At 35.0% G+C, this 27,481-nt stretch overlaps 1 protein-coding gene across 1 annotated transcript in view; it reads left to right on the forward strand.

Annotated features, from left to right (window-relative positions):
• The window catches only part of BRIP1 (BRCA1 interacting DNA helicase 1), a 214,309-nt gene that overhangs the window by 79,717 nt on the left and 107,111 nt on the right, over nucleotides 1-27,481 (forward strand). The window contains 2 exon segments of the mRNA XM_072940258.1: nucleotides 18,053-18,212; nucleotides 19,224-19,345. Coding sequence (XP_072796359.1) covers nucleotides 18,053-18,212; nucleotides 19,224-19,345 — 282 coding nt within the window.

Raw genomic sequence — 27,481 nt, forward strand, 5'->3', positions numbered from 1 at the left:
CATTGAGCAAGTGCAGGATTTCCCCACTAGGTTGCATTCTGACTTACTGCCTCCCTGGTGAGATACTGGTTTTAAGAAGTTTGAAAAAGTAAAATGACAATATCCAGATAAGGCGTAAACATTCCAAAGTGTCTTTTAATTTGTGAGATCTGGCTCAAAAAAAAAAAAAAAGTTTCTTAAGTTACCAAATCCAAGTGATGTGAACGTCAGTTAGTAGCTTATATCCCCTGTATCATCTGTATCACTGTGTGTAGGCTAGTCTCTGTCTATGTGAATAGTATTTGTTGTTTATGAGCTAAGTAAACTGTTTCATAACAGAGATAGTTTTTCATATATGTCAGTCTTAAAACCTGAGCGATGATTGTGTCAGTGTCCTTTCCTTTAAGTTATTTGATGATTAGGTACCTAGTGGGGAGACTTAAAATTTAAAAGTCAGTTGAGGTATCTGAGTTTAGTTGTTTGTATTTGTATGAGTTTTCTGGCAAGGGGGAAGTAATTAAGATGTACAATATGAGTGTCACCTGCAGTGAGAATGGAAAAGCTGTAGACCTAATTTTTTTTTTTTTTTGCTTAAAACTGAAAACTTGCCACAGACCATTTTCACCAAAATAATCAGTATGTTTTTGCTGCTGAGTTGCATTCCATTTGCATGTTGCCCTTGTATAATCCTGAACAGAAGACCTTTAAGGTATTTTTTAAAATCTTCACTGACGAGTTAAAAATAAACACATTGTGTCCTATGGAAATGTTGTCTCATAGTTATCAAATTCCCCCACCCCATTTTTTTGTTTTGTTTTTGTTTTGTTTTTTCAGTGTTCCTTGTACCTCCTTACCTGAACTGAAATCTAGGTGTACCCAGAGGCCATGTCATTTCCTTATCAGCCCTTTCATGTTGTGACTGCTTTTTTCTCTGGAGTACCTCAGGTTTGGTATCCTATTTACTTTCCATTGCTCTTTTTTTTTTTTTTTTTTACATTTTTTATTGATTTATGATCATTTTACAATGTTGTGTCAAATTCCAGTGTTCAGCACAATTTTTCAGTCATTCATGGACATATACACACTCATTGTCACATTTTTTTCTCTATGAGTTATCATAACATTTTGTGTATATTTCCCTGTGCTATACGGTGTAATCTTGTTTATCTATTCTACAATTTTGAAATCCCATCCATTGCTCTTTGTAATTTTGCTCTCTCCATTTTTTCTGAAGGAAGGAAGGGAAGCAGGCAGGAAGGGAAAAAAAGAAGCAAGGAAGGAAGGAAGGAAAGAGAGAAAATCATCAAGAAAAACTCGTCTCTGAGCTCATGTCTTTTAATCATGTCATCCTTTCCCCTTCACCTTTATCGACATCTTACAAATCACGTGAATACTCTTTTATTAATGACTTTGGCACTGACGTTACAGGTTTTTTAATTTTTTCCCTTCTTACCCCTACCCCCGACCTTCCGTTCTTTTTTTAAATTTTATTTTATTATATTGTTTTCATTAATGGAGATACTGGGGATTGAACCCAGGACCTCATGCATGCTAAGCACGCTCTCTACCACTGAGCTGTACCCACTCTCCACTCCCTGACCTTCTGTTCTTTTGAACCTTCTTTTTAAAATTCATTTATTAAATTCATTCAACAAATAGTTATTGCATACTTTCTACATGTCAGGTGCTGTTCTAGGTACTGGACAATTAGCAGTGAGCAAAACAAAAATCATTGTCCTTATGGAGATTATATTCCAGGGGTGAGAGAAAATAAACCAGACACATAGAAAGACAGTAACATAGTAGATGGTGTCATGGACTGAATGTTGGTGTCGTGGACTGAATGTTTGTGTCCTTCCCAAATTCAAGTGTTGAAGCCCTAACCTGCAGTGTGGCTGTATTTGGAAATGGGGTCTCTAAGAAAGTAATTAAGGGTAAATGAGGTCATAAGGGTAGAGCCCTGATCTGGTAGCATTAGTGTCCCTATAAAAAGAGGTGCCAGAAATCTTTCTCTTTCCCCCACGCCGTGTGAGCCCAGAGGAAAAGCAAGGTGGCCGTCTGCAGGCCTGCAAGAGAATCTCACTAGGAGACTCTGGGGGGCTTGTTAGAGAAGGTGACATTGAGCAAACCCTAAAAGGAAGTGGGGAAGCAAACCGCTCTGATCTAAGGGAATAATGTTCAGACAGAGAGAACCCTGTGGTAGAAGAGTGCCTGGTTTGTTTGATCCACAGTAAGGCTACTCTGGCTGGAGCGGAGGAGGGGTCAGGTGAGTATAACAGAGCATGACAGCAGAGAAGTAGCTGGGGTACAATCGAGCCTCGGTAAGGATCCGGATTTTATTCTGAATGCAATAGGAAGCCATTGGAGGTTTTAGACTTAATTTTAAAAGGACTGTGCTGGCTGCTAGATGGAAAATGGACTGTAGAGAGCCTAAGGAGAAGCAAAGTGACTGTGTAAGAGTCTTCGGTAGGAACTCACGTGAGAGGTGGTGGTGGCTTGGACCACTGTGGTAGCAGTATTTGGAGTCTAGATATCATTTGAAAGTAGTGCCGGCAGAATTTGCTGATGGATTGGATGTGCAGTATGATAGAAAGAAAGGGAATAATATTTTCTTGCTGGGCTTTTTAAAAAAAATTTGTACTCTACTGCTGGTCAATCTCGTCTATGTTCATTTTTTTAGTAACATCTGTTGTCTTGGATTCTCAATTTATAATTCAATTGTGACCTCTGAGTACTACACTCAAAAGAAAAAACAGCTGTTTGTGTCTCCTTTACTCTCAGTAATCTGCTACAGCACAGTTTCTGACACCTGATATGTGGGTTTCAGTACATCAAGCATTCTGTGACACCAGCACGATGTCCTTCGGTTTAACTCGATTATGACAGTATCTACCTAGAGCATGGCATCAGATACCAGAGGTTAAGGGCTCCATCCCACAAGACTGCCCCCACATCGCACACCAATTTCATCTGTACAGGTTGTTACCTGTGTATCTGATTGACAGGCTATAAATTGGAGGCTCCCACAACTCCTTCCTCAAGTTCAATTAATTTGCTAGAGTGGTTCACAGAACTCAGAGAAACACTGACTTACATTTACCAGTTTATTATAAAGGATATTATAAAAGATGCAAATGAACAGCCACATGAAGTATATGGCGTGAGGTCTGGAAGGGACCCAAGCACAGGAGCTTCTGTCCTCATAGAACTGGGGTATACCAACCCTCTGACATGTGGATGCATTCACTAACCCAGAAGCTCTCTGGATTCCATTCTTTTTGGTTTTCTCGTAGGCTTCATTACATAGGCATGATTGGTTAAAGCATTGGCCATTGGCAGGTGACTCAACCTCTAGCCCCTTTCCTCTCCCTGGAGGTCAGGGATGTACCGAAAGTGTGTGTGTGTGTGTATGTGTGTGTGTCTGTCTATCTGTCTCTGTGTTTAAGCTTGCCTACACCAACAAGCAATTCTTGGACACTGGCAGGATAGCCAAGAATTCAACTCAATTCTGACACTGTCTACCCAGAGACAGAATGAGATTCCACAGGTAAAGGGTTCCATTTCACAAGCCCACCCTCCATTTCTGACACCACTCACAACCCCAGGTTGTTACCTGTAGTTCTAACAGATTGGCTGTGCACCAGAGGTTTCTATGACCCATTCCTTGGATTCGATTAATTTGCTAGAACAGCTCACAGAACTCAGGAAAACTTGTTTACTCACTAGATTACCAACTTATTATAAAAGGATTTTAAAGGATACTAATCGGAAACCAGATAGAGAGATAGTAGGGCAGGGTCCCTAACAACAGAAGGGGTGGAACTGAAAGCTTCATCCCTCTGATCACATGGTTGGCCCCATTGACAACTAGCTCCTATCCTTAGGTGCTTTCCAAAAGTCACCTCATTAACATAAGACATCTTTATTACAGCACTTAGGAAATTCCTAAAGTTAGGGAACCTGTGAGCCAGGAGCAGTGGATGAAGACCATATATGTATGAGCAATATATTTGATTATCTGAATAACCAAAATATGTTTTTCTTATAAATCACAATATCACAGTTCCCCTGGCAACCAGCCACCATCCTTAGATTATTTGTGGGCTGGCCAAGAGTCACCCGATTAACATGCACTCAGGTGTGGTTGAAAGGGGCTTGCTGTGAATAAATCATTTCACCTTTGCGACTCTGGAGCTGTTTCAGGAACTGAGAACAAATGATTCCCCTATAGCTCTTATTGTTCAGGAAATCCCAGAAGTTTTAGAAGCTCTGTACAATAGAAACAGGGATAAAGATCAAATATATATAAATATCACACACCCATATATTCCATTGCTAGATCAACATATCAATATGAGTATTTCAAAAGTGTCAAAATTATAATCTTTCCTCCTTTTCCAGTGTTGCTTTTATGAGTGAATGGTACCACAGTTTATATTTGGACTAATCAGATAACTAGGGGGCATCTATGACTCTTTTTCTCCCTTTCCTATCATATTCAATCTAATATCACACTTTGTTCATTTTAAGTTTTAAATATTTTTATAATCTGTTTACTTTTCTTCTTCTACAGTATAATTTCAAAAAGGTGAAATCATGACTCGCATTAAATGTAGAGTGAACACCTGTCAAAGAATTTATTCAATTTATTGATTAATGAGGGAATGAGTATGATATTAAAGCGAATTCAGGGATCATTTAAGGAGCTTTGTACTTATAGGCAACTTAATAAAGGAATAGAATATAAGATCACAGGCCTGAATACAAATCTGGTTAATGTACTCTGTCGATAAACTGTAACCTTTGAGGTTATCTTTCCTCTTGGACAGAAATCATTTGCATTTCTACTGGACAAAAATATATGTTAATACATGTATGTACACGCATAACTGGGACATTGTGCTGTACGCCAGAAATTGACACATTGTAATTGATTGTACTTCAATTTAAAAAAAAGTAATTTCAATAAGTCTGGCTCTTAATCAACAGTATACAGTGAGTTCAATAAAGTACATTTCACTGTTCAATCCTTGGATGGACCTTTGCCTTCATATGAAATTGACAGGTTATGCTGTTTTATTTTGTTGTTTTTTCGCTTTACTCTCAGGTTTTGTATAATTTTTTAACATGTTCTAATTCAAGCTACATCTATCTCTGGATTATTGTATTACTAACCTAAATGTACCCAGTCTAACTCCTCCTCTAACTCATCCCCATTAATACCAGAGTAATGTTGTTCAGTCTTTATGTTTTTAATTGTAAAATATAACGTGCAAATAAGTGTATAAAACTAACATATGCACATTTTAAATATAAAAAAATGAACATAGAAGACCCACCACTCAGCTTAAGAAGTAGAACGTTACTTGTGTATTAGAGGTCTGCATGTGCCCCTTCACAATCATGTTCTCCCATCTGTAGAGATTAGTTTTGCTTGTTTTTTTAAAAATAGTATATATGTATATGTAATTATATATTATATACTCTTAAATAATATATCGTTTCTGAACTTCATATAAATGAAATCATTTGTGTGTTGTTTATCTATAGCTTGCTTTTTTAACCTAATATCTACAGATTTGTATGTATCCTTGTTGATATATGTGTTACTAATTTTTTTATGCATGTGAGGGTGCGTTTATATTTTTTCCACTTATAAAATGGTGGTAAAATATATATGACATAAAACTTGCCATTTAATCATTTTTAATTGTACAATTCAGTGTCTTTAAGAACATTTGCAGCATTGTACAACCATCACTATTACCCATTTCCAAAACATTTTCATCATCCTAATCAGAAACTCTGTATTCATTGAATAATAACTCCTCATTCTCTCCTCCCCTCAGACCCTGACAACTACTATTCTACTTCCTCTTTGAATTTGTCTATTCTGGGCACCTCATAAAAATGGAATCATACCATATTTGTCCTTTTGTGTCTGGCTCATTTCATTTACCGTAATGTTTTCAGGATCATCCACATTGTACCATGTTATCAGAATTTCACTTTTTTATGGCTGGATATTATTTCATTGGATGTATTTACTACTTTATCTCTTCATTGTTGATAGATGCTTGAGTTGTTTCCACCTTCTGGCTATTGTGGGTAAGGCTGCTATGAACATTGATATACAGCTGTCTGAGTCCTTGCCTTTGGTTCTTTTGATGGTACACCTAGGAGGGGAATTGCTATATCATATGGTAATTTTATGTTTATAATTTTTGGAGGAATGGCCAAACTGTTTTCCATAGTGGCTGTACCATTTTACATTTCACTAGCAATGTACGAGTATTCCAATTTCTCCACATCCTTGCCAACACTTAATTTCTGCCTTTTTGATGTAGCCATCCTATTGGGTGTCAGGTGGTATCTCACTGTAGTTTTGATTTGCATGTTCCTAATGATTAATGAAGTTGTGCATCTTTTCATGTGCCTATTGATCATTTCTGTCTCTTCTTTGGAGAAATATTTATTCAAAGTCCTCTGCCCATTGTTTAATTGGATTATTTGTTTTTGAGTTGTAGGAATTCTTTATACATTCTGGATATTAATCTCTTACCAGGTAAATGACTTGCTAGTTTTTTTTCCCATTCTGTGGCTTACCTCTTCACTTTCTTAATAGTGTGTTTTGACACATGAATGTTTTTTATTAAATTTTGATTAAGTTTAATTCTATGCTTTTCTTTTTTTGTTTTGTTTTCTTGGGGTGTGGTTTGTGGTTTCTTTTTTAAGAGGAAAACGGAAATCTTAAAATGAATTTGACTGCAGAAGCTTATGTTTCTGCAGCCATAGTAATATTAATAATTCAATAAAATATTACAGTAATTACTATGCTTTGTAAAATCACAACAGTACACTTTAGTGCAACTCCCACCAATCTCCTTGCAACTGCCATTAATAAATAAACACAGTTCCTTATATTAAATTTATTATTTAAAAGCTAAATATTTTTTCAGCACTAATACTATATATATTTTTTGCTTTGAGATTTAAAACATTTTTCTAATAATTTTTTATTGAAGCTTAGTTGATTTACAATGTTAGTTTCAGGTGTACAGCAAAGTGATTCAATAATACATATACATACATATATATTTTTCTTTTCAGATTCTTTTCCATTATGTTATTACAAGAAGTTGAATATAGTTCCCTGTGCTACACAGTAGGTCCTTGTTGTTCATCTATTTTATGTATAGTAACATATGTCTGTTAATCCCCAACCCCTAATTTATCCTTCCCCGCCCTTTCCCATTTGGGAACCATAGTTTCTTTTCTATGTTCATGAGTCTGTTTTTGGTTTGTAAATAGAATTTGTATCTTTTTTTTTTAGATTCCACATATAAGTGATGTTATATGATACTTGTTTTTCTCAGACTTACTTCACTTAATATAATTTCTAGGTCCATCCATGTTGCTGCAAATGGCATTATTTCATTCTTTTTTATAGCTGAGTAATATTCCTTTGTTTATATATACCACATCTTTATCCCGTCATCTATCAATGGACATTTTGCTTGTTTCCATGTCTTGGCTATTGTAAATAGCGCTCTTGCGAACCTTAGGGTGCGTGTGTCTTTTCGAATTATAGTTTTCTCCAGATATATGCCTAGGAGTGGGATTGCTGAATCATATGGTAAGTCTATTTTTAGTTTTTTAAGGAACCCTCCATACTGTCCTCCATAGTGGCTTCACCGATTTACATTCCCACCAACAGTGCAGGAGGGTTCCTTTTTCTTCACACCCTCTCCAGCATTTATTATTTGTGAACGTTTTAGTGATGGCCATTCTCATTGGTGTGAGGTGACACCTCATTGTAATTTTGATTTGCATTTCTCTAATAACAATACTGAGCATCTTTTCATGTGCCTATTGGCCATCTGAATGTCTTTTCTTTGTTACCTGTGCTTTTGGTTTCGTATACAAGAAATCATTGCCAAAACCAATGTCCTGAATATTTTGCTCTATGTTTTTTTCAAATAGGTTTATAGTTCAGGTCTTACACTTAAGTGTTTGATAATTTTGAGATAATTTATATATAGTAGGTAAGGTTTAACTTTTTTTTTTTTTTAATATGTTCTATCCAGTTTTCCCAGCATCGTTTGTTGAAAAGATTCCTTTTCCTCATCGAATGGTCTTGGCACCCTAATTGAAAATCAGGTGACCATATATGCAAGGGCTTATTTCTGGGCCCCCTGTTCTATTCCATTAGTCTATATGTCTGTCCTTATGCCAGTAGAACACTGATTGCTGTATCTTTGTAGTAAGTTTGAAATTAAGAAAAGTGAGTCCTCCAACTTTGTTCTTTTTCTTTCAAGATTGTTTTGGCTATTTGGGATCCCTTTTGATTCCATATGAATTTTCATATGAGTTTTTCTTAGGGGACCCTCCTACACTGCTGGTGAGAATGTAGTTTGGTGCAGCTATTATAGAAAACAATATAGAGATTCCTCAGAAAAACTTAAAATAGACTTACCCTGTGATTGAGCAATCCCACTCCTGGGCATATATTTGGAGGGAACTCTAATTCAAAAAGATACATGCACCCCAGTATTCACACAGCACTATTTACAGTAGCCAAGACATGGAAGCAAACTAAATGACCATTTACAGATGACTGGATAAAGATGCTGTAGTATATTTATGGAATACTACTCAGCAATAAAATAATGCTGTTTATAGCAACGTGGATGGGCCTGAGATCGTCATTCTAAGTGAAGTAAGCCCGAAAGAGAAAGAAAAATACCATATGATATCACTCATATGTAGAACCTGAAAAAGAAAAAGAGAAAAAAAGAGACCACTAATACACACACCTACAAAAGAAACAGACTTGCAGACATTGTAAACAATCTATGGTTACTGGGGAAAGGGGATGGGAAGAGATAAATTTGGAAGTTTGAGATTTGCAAATGTTAACCACTATATATAAAAATAGATAAAAAACAAATTTCTTCTTTATAGCACAGGGAAACATATTCAATATCTTGTAATAACTTAATGAAAAAGAATATGAAAATGAAAATATGTATATATATATATATGCATGACAGGGACATTATGCTTATGCTGTGCACCGGAAATTGACACATTGTAACTGACTCTACTTCAATTGAAAAAAGATAAGTTTTTCTTGTTCTGCAAAAAAAAAAAAAAAGATTTTGTTAAGGATTGTACTGAATCTGTAAATTGATTAAGGTATTATTGTCACATTAATAATGTTAAATGTTCCAGTCCATGAACATTGGATGTCTGTCCATTTATTTATGTTTCTTTCATTTCTTTCAGCAGTTTTGTAGTTTTCAGTGTACAAATATTTCACCCCTTGGTTAAACTTATTCCTAAATAGTCTATTCTTTGTGATGATATTGTGAATGGAATTGTATTCTTAGAAATTTCCTTTTATGGTTGTTCATTGTTAGTATATAGAAATGAGCCAATTTTTGCATACTGATTTTGTATCCTGCAACTTTACTGATTTCATTTATTAGCTCTAACAAATGTTTTTGGTTTGTGATGTGTATGTGTATTTGGTGGGGGGTTAGGTTTTTCTAGATTGAAGACCATGTCATCTGTGAACAGATAGTTTTACTTCTTCTTTTCCAATTTGGATACCTTTTATTTCTTTTTCATGCCTAATTGCTCTGTTTAATTGAAGTGGCAAAATTGGGGCATCTTTGTTCCTGATTTTAGGAGAAAAGCTTTCAGCTGTTTATCACAGTGTATGATATTAGAAGTGGACTTTTCATATATGACCTTTAGTATGTTTAGAAAGCTTCCTTCCCTTCCTAGTTTGACTGTTTTTATCATGAAAAGGTATTGAATTTTGTCAAATGATTTTTTTGATGATCAATTAAGATGATCATGTATTTTTTTCTTCATTCTATTAATGTTGTGTATTACATTGATGGATTTTCATATGTTGAACAACTCTTGCATTCCAGGAGGAAATCCCAATTAGTCATGATGTATAATACTTTTGGTATGTTGCTGCATTTTGTTTGCTAGTATATGTTGAGGATTTTTGCATCAATATTTATAAAGAATGGTAGTCTGTAGTTTCTTTGCCCTCAGTGTTTTTATCTGCCTTTGGTATCAGGGCAATGCTGGCCTCTAGAATGAGTTAGGAAATGTTCTCTCTTCATCAGTTTTTTGGATCAGTGTGAAAAGGATTGATATTAATTCTTTTTAATATTAGATGGAATTCATCAGTGAAGCCATCTGGTCTAGGGCTTTTCTTTGCTGAAAGGTTTTTGATTACTGATTTAATCTTGTTACTTGTGTAAGTCAATTCATATTTTCTGTTCATAATTCAGTGTTCTAAGAATTTTATTTTTAAAAATTTATTATGTTAAAATTTTTTATACAATTTATAAAGGTTGCACTCCATTTACAGTTACTACAAATATTAGCTTCAATCCCCGATGATTCAGTTTTTGTATGTTGTGTGTTTCTAGGAATTTATTCATTACATACCAGTTTGGTGCAGTTATTCGTAGTATGGAAATCTTTTTTATTTTTGTAAAGTTGACAGTAAAGTTTCTACTTTCTTGTGTGGTTTAAATAATTTGAATCTTCTTTTTTTTTTTTTTCCTTAGTCAGGTTAGCTAAAGATTTGTCAATTTTGTTGATCTTCAAAGAACACACTTTCATTTCTCTATTTTGTTCTATTCTCTATTTCATTTATTTATGCTCTGGTGAATTTTTCAATTCAATTGTCATATTCTTTAGCTCCAAAATTGGTTTGGTTCTTTTTTATATTTTCTATCTCTTTTTTGAAATTCTCATTTTGTTCATGTATCATTTTCTTGAGCTTGTTGAGCATCTTTGTGATGGTTATTTCGAATTCTTTGTCAGGTAATTCATATGCCTCCATTTCTATATGGTTGGTTCCTTGAGTTTATTTTGTTCCTTTGATTGGGCCGTTTTCCCTAGTTTCTTTGTGTTTCATGTAACTTTGTGTTTGTATCTACCCATCTGAAAAAATAGCCACTTCTCTCAGTCTTTTATGGACTGGCTCTGTACAGGGAAATATCTTCACCATTCAGCTCAGCTACAGATTCTGGCGGCCTCTCAAACTTTTTCTGTGGGTGTGCCTTCTCTTGACTTGTGTGTGTAAGTTCCTAATTAGAAGGATTTTCCAGTTGCTGTTTTTCAAGAGCTCATAAGTTTTCCTTCCCTCTGGTTTTGGTTAGCAGTACTACAGGTTCTCTGGAGCTGCTGCAAGCCACCCAGCTCTCTTTTGCTCTCAGCAGCCTTTTAGAATATGCCAGGTCTCATCAGCTCTCTGAGCTGGACAAGACAGAAACCAGTCCCTCACACAGTACCCCAAAAGCTGGAATGTACGTACTCCACTCTTCTCCCTATCCAAGGTAGAGGACACCACACTGTATCGGCCTCTGTCTGTTAGTCCTCTGGAGTAGCAAGCGAGCTGCCTGGCTCTCCTTTATTCTCAGTGGCCCCTTGGCATCTAGCGTATGCAGGCTATTGTCAGTACTCTGAGATATGTGACACAGAAACTAGTCTCTCAGCTCCCTGAAAAAATTGAACATTGGACATATGGTCCAATAATTTCTCTCCTCAGGGAGAAACTGGGAGTTGAGGGGTTTATCACAGTAGTTAATCGCTGAGCCAGAGAAAGAGACTATGGCTAATCTAAACCTTTGCCTTTGTACTCAGAGGCTCCCAGCCTGGCACCACTTCCTGTCAGTGCATAGATTCAGGCAAGACAAAAACCAGTCCCCTGGGCAACCGCCCTGAAAGTCTGCGCATTAAATGTGTATTTCAGTCTTCTTTTAACCCCCTCAGGGAGACTCTTGGAGTTGGAATTTTTCTCCCAATTGCACTATGCTGAGCTAGGGGGAGGGACTAAGGGAAAGGTTATGCCACGAATTTTCCTACCGTCTTCAGTGCAGCTGGTTTCATATTCATCTGGGAAGCAAGAGCCTCTTAACTGTTTTCTGGATTTCTCACAACAGTAATTGGTCCATGTGTTGTGGTTGTATCAGTGTTTCCATGGAGGCAAGGAGGGTCTGTTGACTCACCCTTTATTGAATTTTTAAAGTGGAGATGTGAGTAGATGAAGTGGTAAGATTTGTATTTTGAAAATATTGCTCTGGGCTGAGATGTAAAGACCTAGGAGTGATAGATAAGAAAGAGGAAATCGAGTTAGGAAACTGTTGGAGTAATTCTTCAGGGGATTATGACAGCTTGGATTGAAGTGGTGGCTTTGGATATGGAGAGAGATTTGGAAGACAGACATCAACAGGGTTTGGTAATAGATTGAATTTAGGTGATGAGGGGGAGGGGGAGATGTTTAGGATGACTCAATGTTCTAGTAAGGCAACTCAGTGAATGCTGATGTCCTTTGTTGATAATAAACACTGGAATATTATAAAGCTGGTCTTGTAGGAGACGTTTCAGGTGCCTTTGAGATTTTTAACTGGTGAATTTTATCAGGCCATTGGACGTATGAGTATAGCATGCAGAGGAACAATCTGGGCTATAAATATGAATTTTGGAGTTTCAGGCCATATTTATTCTGCATCTTTAGGAATGTAGTATTCTCTCACCGTAATATGAGGGCCATGAAGGTAGGGACTTTTTCTGTGATGTTCTCTGCTTTATTCTTAGATTTCTGATGCTGTTTCTGGAACATTGTAGGGATTAATATTTTTGTTTTTATTTGTTTTCTTCATCCTCTGTCCCTGCTGTCCTGGTATTACTAATAGCATTCACACGAAATGCATATTTTACATTTATATAAGGTCACATGTAATACATATTTGAATTATGAAGTATATTAATAAAATAAAAACATCAAAGCTATCACTTGAGAACTAAATATTGTTAAACCCATCTGGATACCCCTTCAAGTTCCCATCACTTTGCTCACCCCTACAGAGTTAATAATGGTCATGAAGTTTATAATTATCATTCTTTCTTTTTTTAAGTGACTTTACCACATACAGTTTTCACAAAACAAATATATTCTTAATAACATGTTACTTAGTTTTGCTTTTTTCTGAGTTTTTAAAAAATGACATGATATTGTGTATAATTTTTACCATTTATTTTTATTTTTATTAATCCATGACAGTTCTTTTCATTGCTTTTTATAACCCGTTGTATGACTGTAACACAGTTTACATATTACCTTTAATAAATATTTTGTTTTTATGTTCTGTTGTTTAAATAATGCTGCTGTTGACATTCTGTAGAAAATGACAAGCTGATTCTAAAATTCATACGGAAAAGCAAAGGACCTAGAATAGCTAAAATGTTTCAAAGTAATTTTTTTTTCCATTTTGTTTTCCTCTTGAACCTAGGATTTGTATGGAAACTTTTTCTGATCTCTGTGTAGATAAATTTATTTCATTTGGATATAAGTGACCTTTCTGTTAATATCTATTTTCAGTGAATCTGTATATGATTCCAGATTTTTGAAATTTATTGATACGTCCTTTGTGAATTTATGCATATTGCTCCATGGTTGAAAAGAACTATTATTTTCCATTCAGCACCAAATTTTCTACGTATGTTAGAGTAAGATTGATGATTCTTGTAAGTTTAAATCTACTATACTCATACCAATTTCATCTAATTCATCTATAGATATCTTAGAGAGATACGAAGTCCTCTATGGTATTTAGGGAATTGGTCAGTTTATGATTGTATTTCTTACCAGTTTTTTCTTTCCATATTTTCAAACTGTGTCTTAAATGCATTAAGATTCATGATTGTGATTCTTTTTGGTGGGTGCACTTTTTATGTGTATGGAATGTACACCTATGGTTTTCTTTTTTTTAAAGGTTTCTGCTTTGAAGTCTGTTTTTTATGACTGTCATACAGTTGATTTCTTTTGATAAATATATTCCTTGCATATCTTTTTTCATATCTTCATCACTTTCAAGATATCTTTGTGGTATAATTTTGTGTCTCTATTGATAAACAACATATAGCTGGTTTTCTTTTTTCTCTCGCCTCTCCTTTCCTTCTTCCCTCCCTTTCTTCCAAACAATCTGATTGTCTCATTTTTAATAAATGAATTAAATTTGTGTTTGCTTTGATTTTAGGCATATTTGGACTTACTTTCTACTTATTTTGTGTTTTCTTTTACTTCTTTTCCCCTCTTGTTTATCTTATTCTATTGACTTGTATTTTTGTCTTTTCCTCCCCTTTAGTGGTTTGGAAGTTCTATATCCTATTTATCATTGATTTAATAAAATATCTTTACTGTGATATAATTTGCATACCATACAGCTCACTTATTTAAAGTGTACAATTCAGTGGTTTTTTAAATTAGATTCACGAAGTTCTATAACTTATCACTAATTTTAGAACGTTTTCATTATTCTTCAAAGAAGAGTGATGCTCATTAATCTCCTATCTTCCCTTAAACTTTCTCCCTTCCCCAGCCCCAGGCAACCTCTAATTTACTTTTGTCTCTATACATTTGCCTATTCTGGAACTTTCATATAAATGGGATTATATATGTAGTCTTTTCTGTTTGGCTTCTTTCACTTAGTATGTTGTTTTCAGAGTACATCCCAGTTGTAGCATGCATCAGTACTTCATTTTTATGGCCAAATAATATTACACTGTATGAATATACCATATTTTACTTAGCCATTAATCAATTGAAAGATATTTGGATTTTTCTACTTGTTGGATGTTATGAATAAGGCTGCTATGAACACTCATGTATAAATTTTTGTGTGGACATTTTTTCATTTCTCTTGGGAATTTAATTATGAGTGTAATTGCTGGGTCATATGGTAGCTCTATGTTTAACCTTTTGAAGAACTGCCAGACTTTTTTCAAAGCACCTGCACCATTTTATATTCCTACCACAGTGTATGAGATTTCCAATTTCTCCATTTTTTGCTAACACATTAAAAATAGGTAACAACTGAAGAGCAAGTTTCTGAACAAGAGTGCCCCTAGTCATAATCGATACTCTATCTCTTGCTGCCTCAGCTTTGCTTGAGTTGCCCAAAATATAACTCTGAATCTGGCTGTAAATAGTATGACACTTTGGAAAAGCTAATCGATGTCAGATTGCATGAAATTTTTCTTGAAAAAAATTAGCTTAATAACTTCTTAGCTATGTTTGGATAATTAAAATAATTCTTCCTTTTTATTAAACTAAATTTGGATGATTTCTATATAGGGAAAACATTTTGTCCAAGTTATAAAATTTGCATTAGCGAAAAATTTTTCAGCTCTAATGCAAACCTAGAAGAAGTAGCTTGTTTTTGTGTGTCCCACCTTTCCCCTTTTTGTTCTCTCCTAATTACAATCTTACATGTAAGTATTATACCCTGACAGTTCAGTTTTAACAATGTAATAGAATTAAAGAACTTTAAGGCTTAAAGACCCAGTAATGTGATGATTTAATTTGTATTTGCTATAAATGTTTTTTTATTTTTTAAAAATTTTTATTCATTTATTTATTTGTTTGTGTTTTTCGGGGGGGAGGTTGGTAATTAGGTTTCTTTGTTTGTTTTTGGAGGAGGTACTGTGAATTAAAGCCAGGACCTCATGCATGCGAAACATGCTCTCTGCCACTTGAGCTATATCCTCCCCCCATAAATGTTTTTTTTTAAAGTGATTAATAGTGCATATTGTTCTTTTTAATTGTGATATTCACGATTTATTTATGAACCTGTGGCCATTTTCATTATCCATAAATTTCTGAGGTTCTTAAAATCCAAAACCAGTAAATAAAATGTCTTTTTTCTTCATCCATTGAAACAAATTTTGAAACATTGCATATATCATACCTACTTTAAAATTTTCTAAGCTTTTGTAAACTCAAAGTTAGATGTTTTCTACATCATGTACAACTTTGATATTTGGAATTCTATTCTGTATAATGGGAAAAAAAAATCCCTGCTGGGTTTCTTTGGGGGGGAGTTTTATATTTTGAACCAATTGCTTTGTTATTTCTCAGACTTCCTTTCTTAAGTAGATTTTATGGAATAAATTTTGGAATCATCAGCTTAATGGTCTTCCTTAAGTAAAATGTGAAATATTTCTCTAGATCTTGAATATTGAAAGCCTATAGTACAGGAAGTTGTTATTATCTCAGACTCAAGGAATCAGAGATGAAATGTTATCTGTGTTGTAAGAATCAACAGTTATGCAAATTCATGACACATTTCATCTGGGTTTATAGAAAGTAATCTATTTTTCTGAACATTATTGACTTTATAGTAGTCTTGTCCTTTCAACTGAAGCTGCAGTGTGACTCTCAGACATGTACTGTAGGTAGCTCTGTATACTTCCAGGAGTTTTAATACTTTTTAGCACTGGTGAGAAACTTTGAAGTGCACATTCGAAAAGCAAATTTTAATAGCCAACTGTTGAGGCACTCAAAATAAAAAATGATTTTAAAATTATTAATAGCCCTATTTTTTTAACTTGTTAATTCAGTGTTTTGGGGAATTTTTTATATTTATTGATCCAGATATCCTGATCACTGCAGAACATGCAATGAACTATTTTCCTAATTAGTGATTTTTCTTAGTCTATTCTGTCTGCTGTAACAAAATACCACAGACTTGGTAGCTTGTAAACAATGGAAATTAATTTGTCACAGCTCTGGAGGCTGCAAGTCTGAAACTAGGGTGCCAGCATGGTTGGGTGAGGGCCCTCTTCCTATTGGAAGCCAGTGTCTTCTTGCTGTGTCCACGGGTGCTAGAAGGGGCAAGTGAGCTCTGTGGGATCTCTTTTATGAGAGCGCTAATCCCATTTGTGAAGGCCCCACCCTCATGACCTAACACCTCTCAGAGGCTTTCATCTTCAGGGATTAGGATTACAACATAGAAATTTTTGAGGGACCCAACATTTAGACCATAGTAGTGATTTAAAAAAAATTGCTTTGTGATCTCATTATTTCTGAAAATAAATAACGTAAAATTCTGAGGAAATAAGCCATCATAAAAATGAGTTTTTGTTCTCTAGAGAATTTGGAATAATTTCTTGGTGCTTGCCTATATTAACAATAATTGGTCTATATTGCATTCAACTCTGCATAAAACAAGTATGTAGAATAGTGCAATTTAAATCATAATAATCTCAACTGGCTTTGGTCTTTTTTATTTATTTTAGCTCTTATATTTATTGTTAATTTCTACTTTCTTTACATTTACTGTTTAATTTTCTAGCTTTGTAAAAAGAATGCTTAATTCAATTAGTTTCAAATTTTGTAAATAAACACATTTCAAGTTATAAGCATATTTCTAAGTGTTGCCTTTACTGCATCCAGCACGTTTTGAATTATGGGTGCTTTTTAAAATCACTCATAGCTAAAAATTTAAGAATATAATCTTTAGTGTTGGGCTTGTATGTTTGTTTGATTTTTTTCCCCACTAACTTTATATTATTGACTTTTAATCCAAAATTGCATTGTTGTTAGAATTGTAGTTAATCTGATAAAAATTCTTTGAAATTTATTGAAAGACCTTTTGTAATCTAGCATGTGGTTTTTTTAAGTGTTCCATTTGTGCCTTTATATTTTCTACTTGTTGGCTACCTGTCTCTGTTTATGTATTTACTTGATTCAGCTTATTTAATGATGATCAAATTTTCAAATGGCATAGATGCCTATGGGTTAGATAAAATGATCTTAAAGAATCTTCATTTAAAGAATCTTTAATTAAGGATATTAAGAAGTTCACCTTAGATTTAAAGAGATAGCTTAAAATTGATCAACTTTGACAGGAGTAATTTTTTTCCTGCTTTTGAAATCCCCAAGATAGCAATGATGGAAGTAGTAGCAGTAGCAGCAGTAACGTTAGTAGTAATAGTAATGTAGCAACATCCACAGCAGCTGACATTTATGGAGCTCTTATTGTGTGCCAGGCATCACTCAATGCTTTCTAGACCGGTGAATGAATTTACCCAGTTACAACTCTATGACATATAATTGTTTTCCTCATTTTATGTAATAAAACACAGGAAGGTTAATATTCTTGCCATAGTCACATTGTAGTCACATTGTCTTTCAGCAAACCAATTTAAGTTTGTTCAGTTGGACAAAAAAGCTTTTTTTCTTTCCCCTTTCCAGTTATTAGAGAAGTTAAAAGAACGTTGGCTCTCCACTGGTTTATGGCATAATCTGGAGTTGGTGAAGACAGTCATTGTAGAACCACAGGGAGGAGAAAAAACTGATTTTGATGAATTACTTGAGGTGTACTATGATGCGATCAAGCACAAAGGAGAGAGAGGTAATTGGAGATTATTTGATGATCAATGAAAAAAAGATTTTTTTTACCATAAGGTGGAAAAAGTTGGTGCTATTAGAATTTTGTGTTATCTTTTTTAAATGAATTGCACTTAAGAGAAAAATTTTATTTTATAATCCTATGTGAAAAAAAAAGTGAAGAAATTCTTTTATTTGTAGTTGTTTTCTAAATATTTTCACTTGTGGGTGCCAGTTCGGTTTTAAGAAATGGCATGCATTCAGGTGTTATCCCATGGTCTTCTTTACACTACCTCATATATTTTGTGAAAGAAGGCAGGTAGAGTATGCATGAATATTTTTCTTGCTAGCCAAATGAGCCCTACAGTTGGATTCAAATAATATACTTTATGCTTATATTTTATTACATAAGGTAAAATTGGGCTTTCAAGACATAACTGAAGGCTAAATTTCAAAGTTAGAAAATGCCCACAAAAAGTTTGGCAGGAAGGGCTAATAATAATAATTTATGAACAATACAACAGCATAAAGATATAACAATTGTCAATATTCTTGTGTAGGAAGATTATACACAGAGTTCTGTGTATTTGTGTTTTAAATACTTTTCAATATAATATTGATTCAATATGATATACAGTATAAATTAGAGTTATTTAAATCATTTTGAGAACTTTACATACAGATGGTAAAGGTAGTGATTTCAATTTCAGTTATTTCAAAGATAAAAAAAGCAGTTGGTTCACAATTGCTCAGTTCACATGCAAGTTACTGCTTTGAGGTGGTTTTTCTGTGTAGTTTAACTGGGAGATACACAGTTTGTAAATTGGTTTACCATGTTGCAACTAAGTGCAATTTTGTTTCCCTTCTTTATTTAAAGACACTGAACTATAAAAACTTTATCTTATGATAGTTTTGAATTTTGATCTTTTAAATTTTATAATTACTTAATGATCAGATATTTTCAAAATGACAAGAATAAGCAAGTTCTGAGAATTTTGAGTGTGCTTCTAAAATTGTTTATTTTCTGTTGCTTAAGATGGAGCCCTCCTGGTAGCAGTTTGTCGTGGTAAAGTGAGTGAGGGTCTGGATTTCTCAGATGATAATGCCCGTGCTGTCATAACAGTAGGAATTCCTTTCCCAAATGTGAAAGATCTACAGGTAGGTCGTCAAAACCTTAAGCAGTTTTATTTATCACAGAAGTTGTTTATTTTATGTAGAGTTAATTATACATTTTTCCTGTATCCTCAGACATTTTATTTTAATGCTTTGGTGACTTGGAATGAGTAAGAAAGGTTTAGTAGATGTGGATTTACTTTATTTTTAACTTACACAGTCTTTTGCTCAATAATTTTTCTCAGTGTGGTCCTGAGTCAGGAATGTCCGTATCATCGGGGAACTTGATAGAAATATATATATTTGTAAGCTCCCTTCAGACCTACTGAGGCAGAAATTCTGGAGATAGAGCCCAGCAATTTGTGTTTTGTCAAATTCTTAGCCACAGACTGACAGGGACCCTCCCAGGGAATTGTGGGACCCTTTCTCTTTCTCTCTTCTTTCTAATGCCATGCCCTGCCCTGCAGATTTCAGTGATCTTAGCTGCTTCAAGTTCTGATACCTTCCACTTCAGCTCAGCAGGACCCCCGTACTCTGTACTTCAGTGCTCTATCCTATTTATTGAAATTATACCCAGGAAGAGAACTGAGAATCATGGAGTTCACATAATGGATTTCCCTTATCTCTGAGTTTACAGTTTTATGCTGCCTAGTGTCTACTCCCTGAAAGCAGTTGCTTTAACTGTTTTCTCCAGTGGGAAGGATATTTCTAAACCACTTATTCTGCCTTGGCCAGACACAGGAGTTTTGCTTCATTTTCACTGATTGTTTGCTGAACATATTTGAAAAATTAGTCGTAGCGATAATTTGAAACCTAAGATGATGTCATCTTCATCAGGGAGGATTTTCTTTTACTTCCTGCAGGCATTTGAAGGTACTGGCAATCTGAGACCAAGACTTGAGGCTTTTCTGGCCGCTGAGCTGACTCCATTGTGTATAATCCCACAGGATACAGCCTGTTAGGGTCTCACACTAAAGCAAGAATCCTTTCCCTACGTAGTTATCTTCTTTATTGTTAATACTTTACTAGACACTGTGAATTATATAATATTAACAGTAGCAAACAGCATTTCTCTGGTTAGCTCCTACTTTTCCCTAACCTGTGGACCTTGTCAAAATTTCTGAAAGTCCTCGGGGATGTTTCACCGTCCAGCCTACGGTAACTCAGGTGGCTTCCGCTGCCTTTCCCTAGTTGCCGGCGCTGCCAGTGAGAGGGCTGCTGATGATTCCAGGGGCTCCTGTTCTAGAATGGCTGATGTTGCCTCTGACTACTCCTACTGATGAAACAGTTGACGCCCACTCAAGAAAACGGTTTCGTCCCCCGTCAGCAGCATTTGTGCTCCTTCCACGGAAGCTGAGTGCTGCTGAGTGCACGGCTGTTGGCGGTGGTACTGCCTCTTGTGATGATGTATCATTTCACCTTGGCCCTATAGTATTGCACTAATGCTGCTCTGTTCAAGTAGAGAGAATTTCTTTCCCACACTTTCTACCACATGCTCTTCCTGTGTCTTAAATATAATTTTTTTTCCCCTAAAACTAGCTCTTTCAACTTTTGTTTGTATCTTCTTTCTTTCCTGGACGTAAATATGAGTCATTGAGAGCTGGAAAAGGAGATAACTGTATGGCTAGTGTCTCAGCTGTTCTAAATATTACGCTTACGAAGTAACAAGGCCTAAAACGATTCACACTCATAATAGTGATTACATCTGAGAAGAGAAAGGAATCACATAGAGGGTAGTTACCAAAAGGGGCTTTAGCTTTTTCTATAATGTTCGTTTTATTTTTTTAAAAGCTTCAAAAAATATGATAAAAAGACAGATGTTTATTATTTTATTTTTTGAAAAATCCTTAAAATTAAATAAAGTGTTACTTGAGAAGAAAAAAAGATTACACTGACCTTCTATTTTCTCTGCTCTCTCTCCCAACAACTGTAATTCTGGGTATTATCGCACCAATCTTGGGTTTCTTAATGCTTTCTTTCCTTAGGATAAGTTCTTTCCAGGCAACAACGTCTCAGTCTGTCATACCAAAAAAAGAAAAAAGATACCAGTGACTTGCTGTGACTTTCCTCAGCAATGGTCCTGCTTTTCATGGTTCTGCTTGTCTGAATTGCAGTAGCTCTATTGTATGAAACAGCAAAATAACAGAAGCTTCAATGAAGTCTGCATAGGGAGGAGGAGGCTGACTCTAAAGGAGTTTCCCTAGTGGTTCCTAGAAGGGCAAGTAGGGTAGACCCTAGAGTAATCCAAGCTTCAGGATCAAGGGACAGATAAAGAGGAAAAATCTGTACAGGAAACACCATCTGTAAGGGAAGTGTATTTCTTTTGCCATATGTCTGGATCAGTTTTTCCTGCCTAACGAACAATTCTAAAACCCAGTGACTTAAAAGAACAATCATTTATTATGGGTCACGCATCTGTGAGGTTCGGGTGGGCGATGGGTGATTTCGGCTGGGCTCAGTCGCCCTGCTGTGGTCTGACCAACCTAGGTTGCGCTCAACTTGATCAGCCCTGCTCTTCATGTATCTTATGCTTCTTGGACCCACAGGCCAGCCAAAACATGTTATCATTGTAATGACAGAAGGACAAGGGAGCAGGCTTGACTGCGCAAGTCTTTTCACATACCTGCTTATGTCGCATCTACTCACATATCGCCCAAAGCATGTCACATGCCCAAGCCCCAAATCAGCAGTGGTGGGAGGGGGGTGGTGGGTATTTTCCACCACAGATGGCACAGGGCTTAGAATAAGGACTCCTTTAGTCCTGCCTTTTTTTCCTTAACTAAAGGATTTTTTAAAGGATATTTATAAATCGTTCATTCAAAAGACTGATATTTATAGGCTGCTATTTAAATATTTATACATAGTTTAATTCTTAAATATGTATACTTATATAGTTAAATATATTTATTATAATTAAGTATTGAATATAAAGTATTACTTAATGTAAAATTAAAATAAAACTAAAAGTTAAGTATATTTAATATGTTATCATACTATTTGGTTTTGTTGTTTGTTTTACTTGACGTTGTTATTAGGAAAAATAACAACCCTCCTTTCATAGATACTTTAATTAAGGCATGATAATGATAGTAAGCATTATTAGATGATAATGAATAGGACAGTAGTAAACATTAATATGACTTATAATAAGGCAGTACAGTATGTTACAATCATAAATCATTAACGGAGTTACAGAAGGGAATGCTCAATTCCAGTATCATTTTACACTCTAATACATAGTAGAACATAATAAATCGAGAGGGTATCTTATTTTTATTATATTGGCTGTCACTCTATATTAGTATTCTATTGCTGTGTTATAAATGATCACAAACACAGTGGCTTAAAACAGCACACATTTCTTATTTCACAGTTTCTATGAGTTAGGATTCTGGACTTGGCTTAGCTGGATCCGCTGCTCAGGGTTCCACAAGGCTGCAGTCAGTGTGTTGGCTGGGCTGCATTCTCATCTGGATCTTGGGGTCTTCTTCCAAGCTCATTCTGGATGTTGGCAGAATTCAGGATACTATCTAGCTCTGATCTCCTCAGATGGAGTCATGTAACAACATAATCACAGGAGTAACCTCCTCATACCTTTGCCTTATAAAATATAACCTGATCAACAGAGTGACTGCCCCATCACCCTTGCCATGTTCTGTTGGCTAGAAGCAAGTCACAGGTTCTGCTCACATTCAGGGTGAGAGGATTATATAAGACATGACTCTCTGGGAGTTACCTTAGGGTGTGCTTGCCATATTCTTGTTTTCTATAAAACGAAATGGTGAACTAAATGATTTCTGTTAATGGCTCTTCCAAACCTAAAATGATACTTCAAATTGCTGGGCCATAAATTAAGACTTTATAGTTTTCTTTTACATTAATATTCAGTCTATTGTGCAAAATAAGTAGAAGTTATTTATAAATGAAAACCTTAAATATGCTACCTTATGGAAATGAAACTATTTCTGTATCATTTTCTCTATACTTTCATTTGAATTCATATTTTAAAGAGTCAAGGTCAGTGTCTGAGTTAGAAAAGTGATTTGAGTGGGGGGAAGAGGGCAGTGACAATTTTACGATACTAAATTTTTTTCTTAAATTTGAGACAGATTATGGAAGTAAAAATTAAAATGCAGTTTAAAATACTAACTTAAGACTCTTGTAGTCTCAACTGCAGAGTTTGGCTTTTAGAGAAGCAGGAAAATGTATGTTGGAGCCAAAAATATGACTTCTTTGGCTGTGACCAGGATTTCCTCTTCCCACCTTGGGGACTAGAAAATAGAGGTAGGAAAATTTCATTTTGGAGCCAAGTGTGACTTGTTTAGTTCAAGTCATAATTTATGGCACATACCTCAGGGACCTGAAAATAAAGAAACCCACTATGAAAGGTTGATAATGGGCCACTCTGAAGGGCAGGCATTAAGCTAACTTTCCCAGTGAGGATTTTTTTCACTTCCACCTTTCCCAGATGCTTCTGATCATTTTATAAGGACATACTTAATCGTGTAATAGCTAAAAAGAAAACTTTCTGTGCACTAACGCAAAGTATTTGAGGGGCAACAGAGTGAACCAAGGCCTTTATATGATTAGATGTTGGTGGAAAAATATCACTAAAAGAAAAGTTGTTTTATTTTAATGCAATTAAATCACAGTGTAACAACACTGCCCTTTTAGTGGATATCTAAAGCAAATCCTTTGGCCAATTAGTATGATCTAAAGACTTAAACAGCCTTCAACTTTATAATTCAGGCATCCACATCTAAAATTGGTGGCATGGTCATAATTTGTGAGACATTATAAGGTACAGTATTTAGTTTTTAAAATTTCATTTTATTTGCATTTCTTAATATAGTTTAGTAGTATATAAAAATATTTTCCCTTCATGAGTATTATGCCTTTTCCTCTGAGGGAAAATTCGTAAAACCATGGCATGTGCCTAAAAATTTTTACACATTAAAAATGGTCAAGTTGGTATCTTAGATTTCTGTAATTGGTTTAGTTGGTGTATTAATTATTATAAGAGCTCTTCTGATACATTAAGATAATACATTTTATGTTTCTGTATTATTTTTCTTTAGTAATATAGTAAGTTGAGTTATGAAAATAGATTACATTTGAAAACTAAAATTCTGATAGTGATGTGATTAGTTAATTTAGTAGTGGCATATAATAAGCATTATGAATTCCTTTTTTCATTTAGGAAACTTCTTTTAGCTCTGAACCATTTAAGTATATTATTTTAAGTCAATTTTGAGAAATTACATGAATAGTTAAAAAATACAGGCATCTATTTTAATTTTGTTAAATTAGTTATTGACTTTAAAACAAACACACATAAATTTATAGGCTCCCATGTGTTCTTGGCATTTTGTAAACCTTAGAAAAGGGCTGTTACCCATTGCTTGCCCCAAAGGATAACAGCATTAATAAAGTTGAGTGCACATTAAACCAAGTTTTCAAGTGTCAAAATATTATTAGATGATGGCAGCATTAGAATTCTTAATCTGACATTTCTTTTTAAGTAGATTGATGTTGTTCCTTCATTAGTCTTATTGCATTGACAGCAGTGTGAATATTCATGAGTAGATGAATGAAGGCAGGAATGCAAAGGATTATAGTGTATCAAGACAAATTCAATTTCAGAAATGAAAACTTTTCCTAATAATTTTGAATAAGAGCCTACTTTGTACTAAATATAAATATAGTAAGTGTGAAAATGAACAAGATGCTATCTCTAATGCTGTTTATAAGTTACTAAAGGATTTGAACGTGGAACAGGATGTTTTGGTGAGGTAGAATCTGGATGTTCCAGTGCTTAGGGAAAGTGAAATTGAGCAACACCTTTCACTTCCCATCCAGATATCCATTTACCTTGACTGATTTGCCTAAAATAAATGGAGGAGCTAGAGAAATGAGATTTGAGTCTTGCCTACGTTGAGATTCAAACTTACAAACACTTGATAAACTGGAATGGCCTCATCAAAACTATTCAGATTGTTAAGACTATTTAGAATAATGAAACAACCATTTTTTGAATATCTGGCTGGAGTACCAAGTACTTTATAGACTGGTGACATAGTGATGCGCTGCATAGATTTGTAGCCCCCTGTCTCATAGAGCTTACAGTCTAGTGAGGAATGTTGAAATTAAAGTAATAAAGAAACAATTAATTACACTTGTGATGAAGGGTGTAAAAAAAAAAATCACAGGAACTATGAGAATATATACAGGATCCTGACCTAGTCTTTGGGGGTAAAGACACACTTCCTGAGGAAGTGATATTTAACCTGACACAGGAAAGAAGGCTAGGAGTTCTGTAGGTGAGCAGAATGGATAAGAGTATTCTCAGCAGATAGAACAGCATATGCTAAGGCCCTAAGGTGTGAAAGAAGAGAGTTATTCCCAGGAATTGAAAGAAGCTAAGGTAGAAAGTGAACTGGGGAGAATGGCATGTGGACAGAGGCTGGGAGACGAATTAAGGAGCCAAATCATTTAGGGCCCTGTGTGCCATTTTAAGGGTTTGATACTTTATTCTAAGCTATGGGAAACCGGATCCAGGAATAGCGCCTGGGGTCAGAGTGTAGTGGACTTCTGGTTATAGTGTAGCATCTGATACAGAAACCCACCTGGATCTCGCCCTGATGATAATACGCGGCTACCCAGGGGGAAAGGCTGTGTATATAAACTTAAAGGGCTGTAATACTAAACTCTGCCATGTAGGCGTCCAGCAACTTGCTGTTGGAATTGTTGGAAACATTTAGGCCAAATCACAGGTATGGGAGAAAAACCTCGTCACCTCTGAATGTCTAGAATAAATTTATCCTTGTTATTTAAACCTTTGTTTCTTCCTCAGAAAACTTTGTTTTCAGCTTTTTTTTTTTAAGGTGGTTTGGCCAAAAGTATTATTAACGCAGGTTCTAAGTATATCTTGTTTTGTTTTTAGTGTTACTATCTTATTTTAATTCATTTTTTCTTCCAGTTTTATTGAGATATAATTGACATACAGCACTGGGTAAATTTAAGGTGTAACAGCATAGTGATTTGACTTACACTTATCATGAATTTTTTTTAATGAGTTATAGTCAGTTCTAAGTATATCTTGAATTTCAAAAATTAAAATCTAGTTTAAATCTAAGTATGCCACCTAAACCAACAACTCAGTTTGCCTTGGACTATGAAAAATGAGATAACCAAATCCTTTCTTCCCATCCCTCCTGAAAAACAAACATAAAAACACAAAATAAATGGATGAATTGCTGAGATATCTTTAATTAGAAAAAAATCCCCATACTTATTAAAGGAGTATTTGGTTATTAGGGGAGGAAACATTTAAAATCACAAAATTTTAAGCAAGTCTGATTGACAGCCTTTTTCTTCTAATATTCATATCACTGTATGTCCTTGGGAAAAAAGCCATGCCTGAATATAGCTACAAGTTAAACTTTTGGATAATTAATAATAAATTTTTTTTTAAATTTTGAAGTTATTTTCCTGTGTTTATCTTGGTTTTTGGCGAGGACAAGAGCTTTGTTAACCTTTATATTTTACTTTTGCTCTCATGGTAGAGTGAAGGCTTAAAAGTGCATTTATCACCCTGGGGACTTGGAGGGTTGGTTGACAGTTCTGTTGGCACAGAGCATAATCAGTGGCACTACTTAAGGGAAGCGGCGGAACTGTTTTTTCACTTCTCTGAAAATAGTTTTTTTCCTTCTGAGTAGAATTTTGGTTTTAGTGGATTTTAATCAATTTATTCAGATTCCCTTAAAGCCTACGGGGTACAGATACGTAGATGGTCTTCAGGTGAGTGTATCACTTGGAGTTTTTCCACCTAGAAAGCCTTAAGGTCGCAGATAACATAAGATGTAGTAGACATCACTGTTCAGTGTCTTCAGCATCAGTCTTCCTATTTTTCAGTGAGGTTAAAGTTTGATACTTTGGGAATGAGTTCAGTTTATGCTTTCTAACTGTGGGACACATAGTCCCAATGTACCAGGGAGAATAATAAGCTACATAATAAGTCATAGTGTCATTTCCTATTGCATCAAAATGATCAGATTTATTCTTTAAAAGTGCTTAATAGTAGGGTTTCTCAAGCTTGGCACTAATGACATTTTGGGCAGGATAATTCTTTGTTGTGAGCGATGGGCTGTGCATGGTAAGATGTTTAGCTGCGTCTCTGGA

This window comes from Vicugna pacos, chromosome 16 (genome assembly GCF_048564905.1).
Source record: "Vicugna pacos chromosome 16, VicPac4, whole genome shotgun sequence".
In the NCBI taxonomy this organism is placed as follows: Eukaryota; Metazoa; Chordata; class Mammalia; order Artiodactyla; family Camelidae; genus Vicugna; species Vicugna pacos.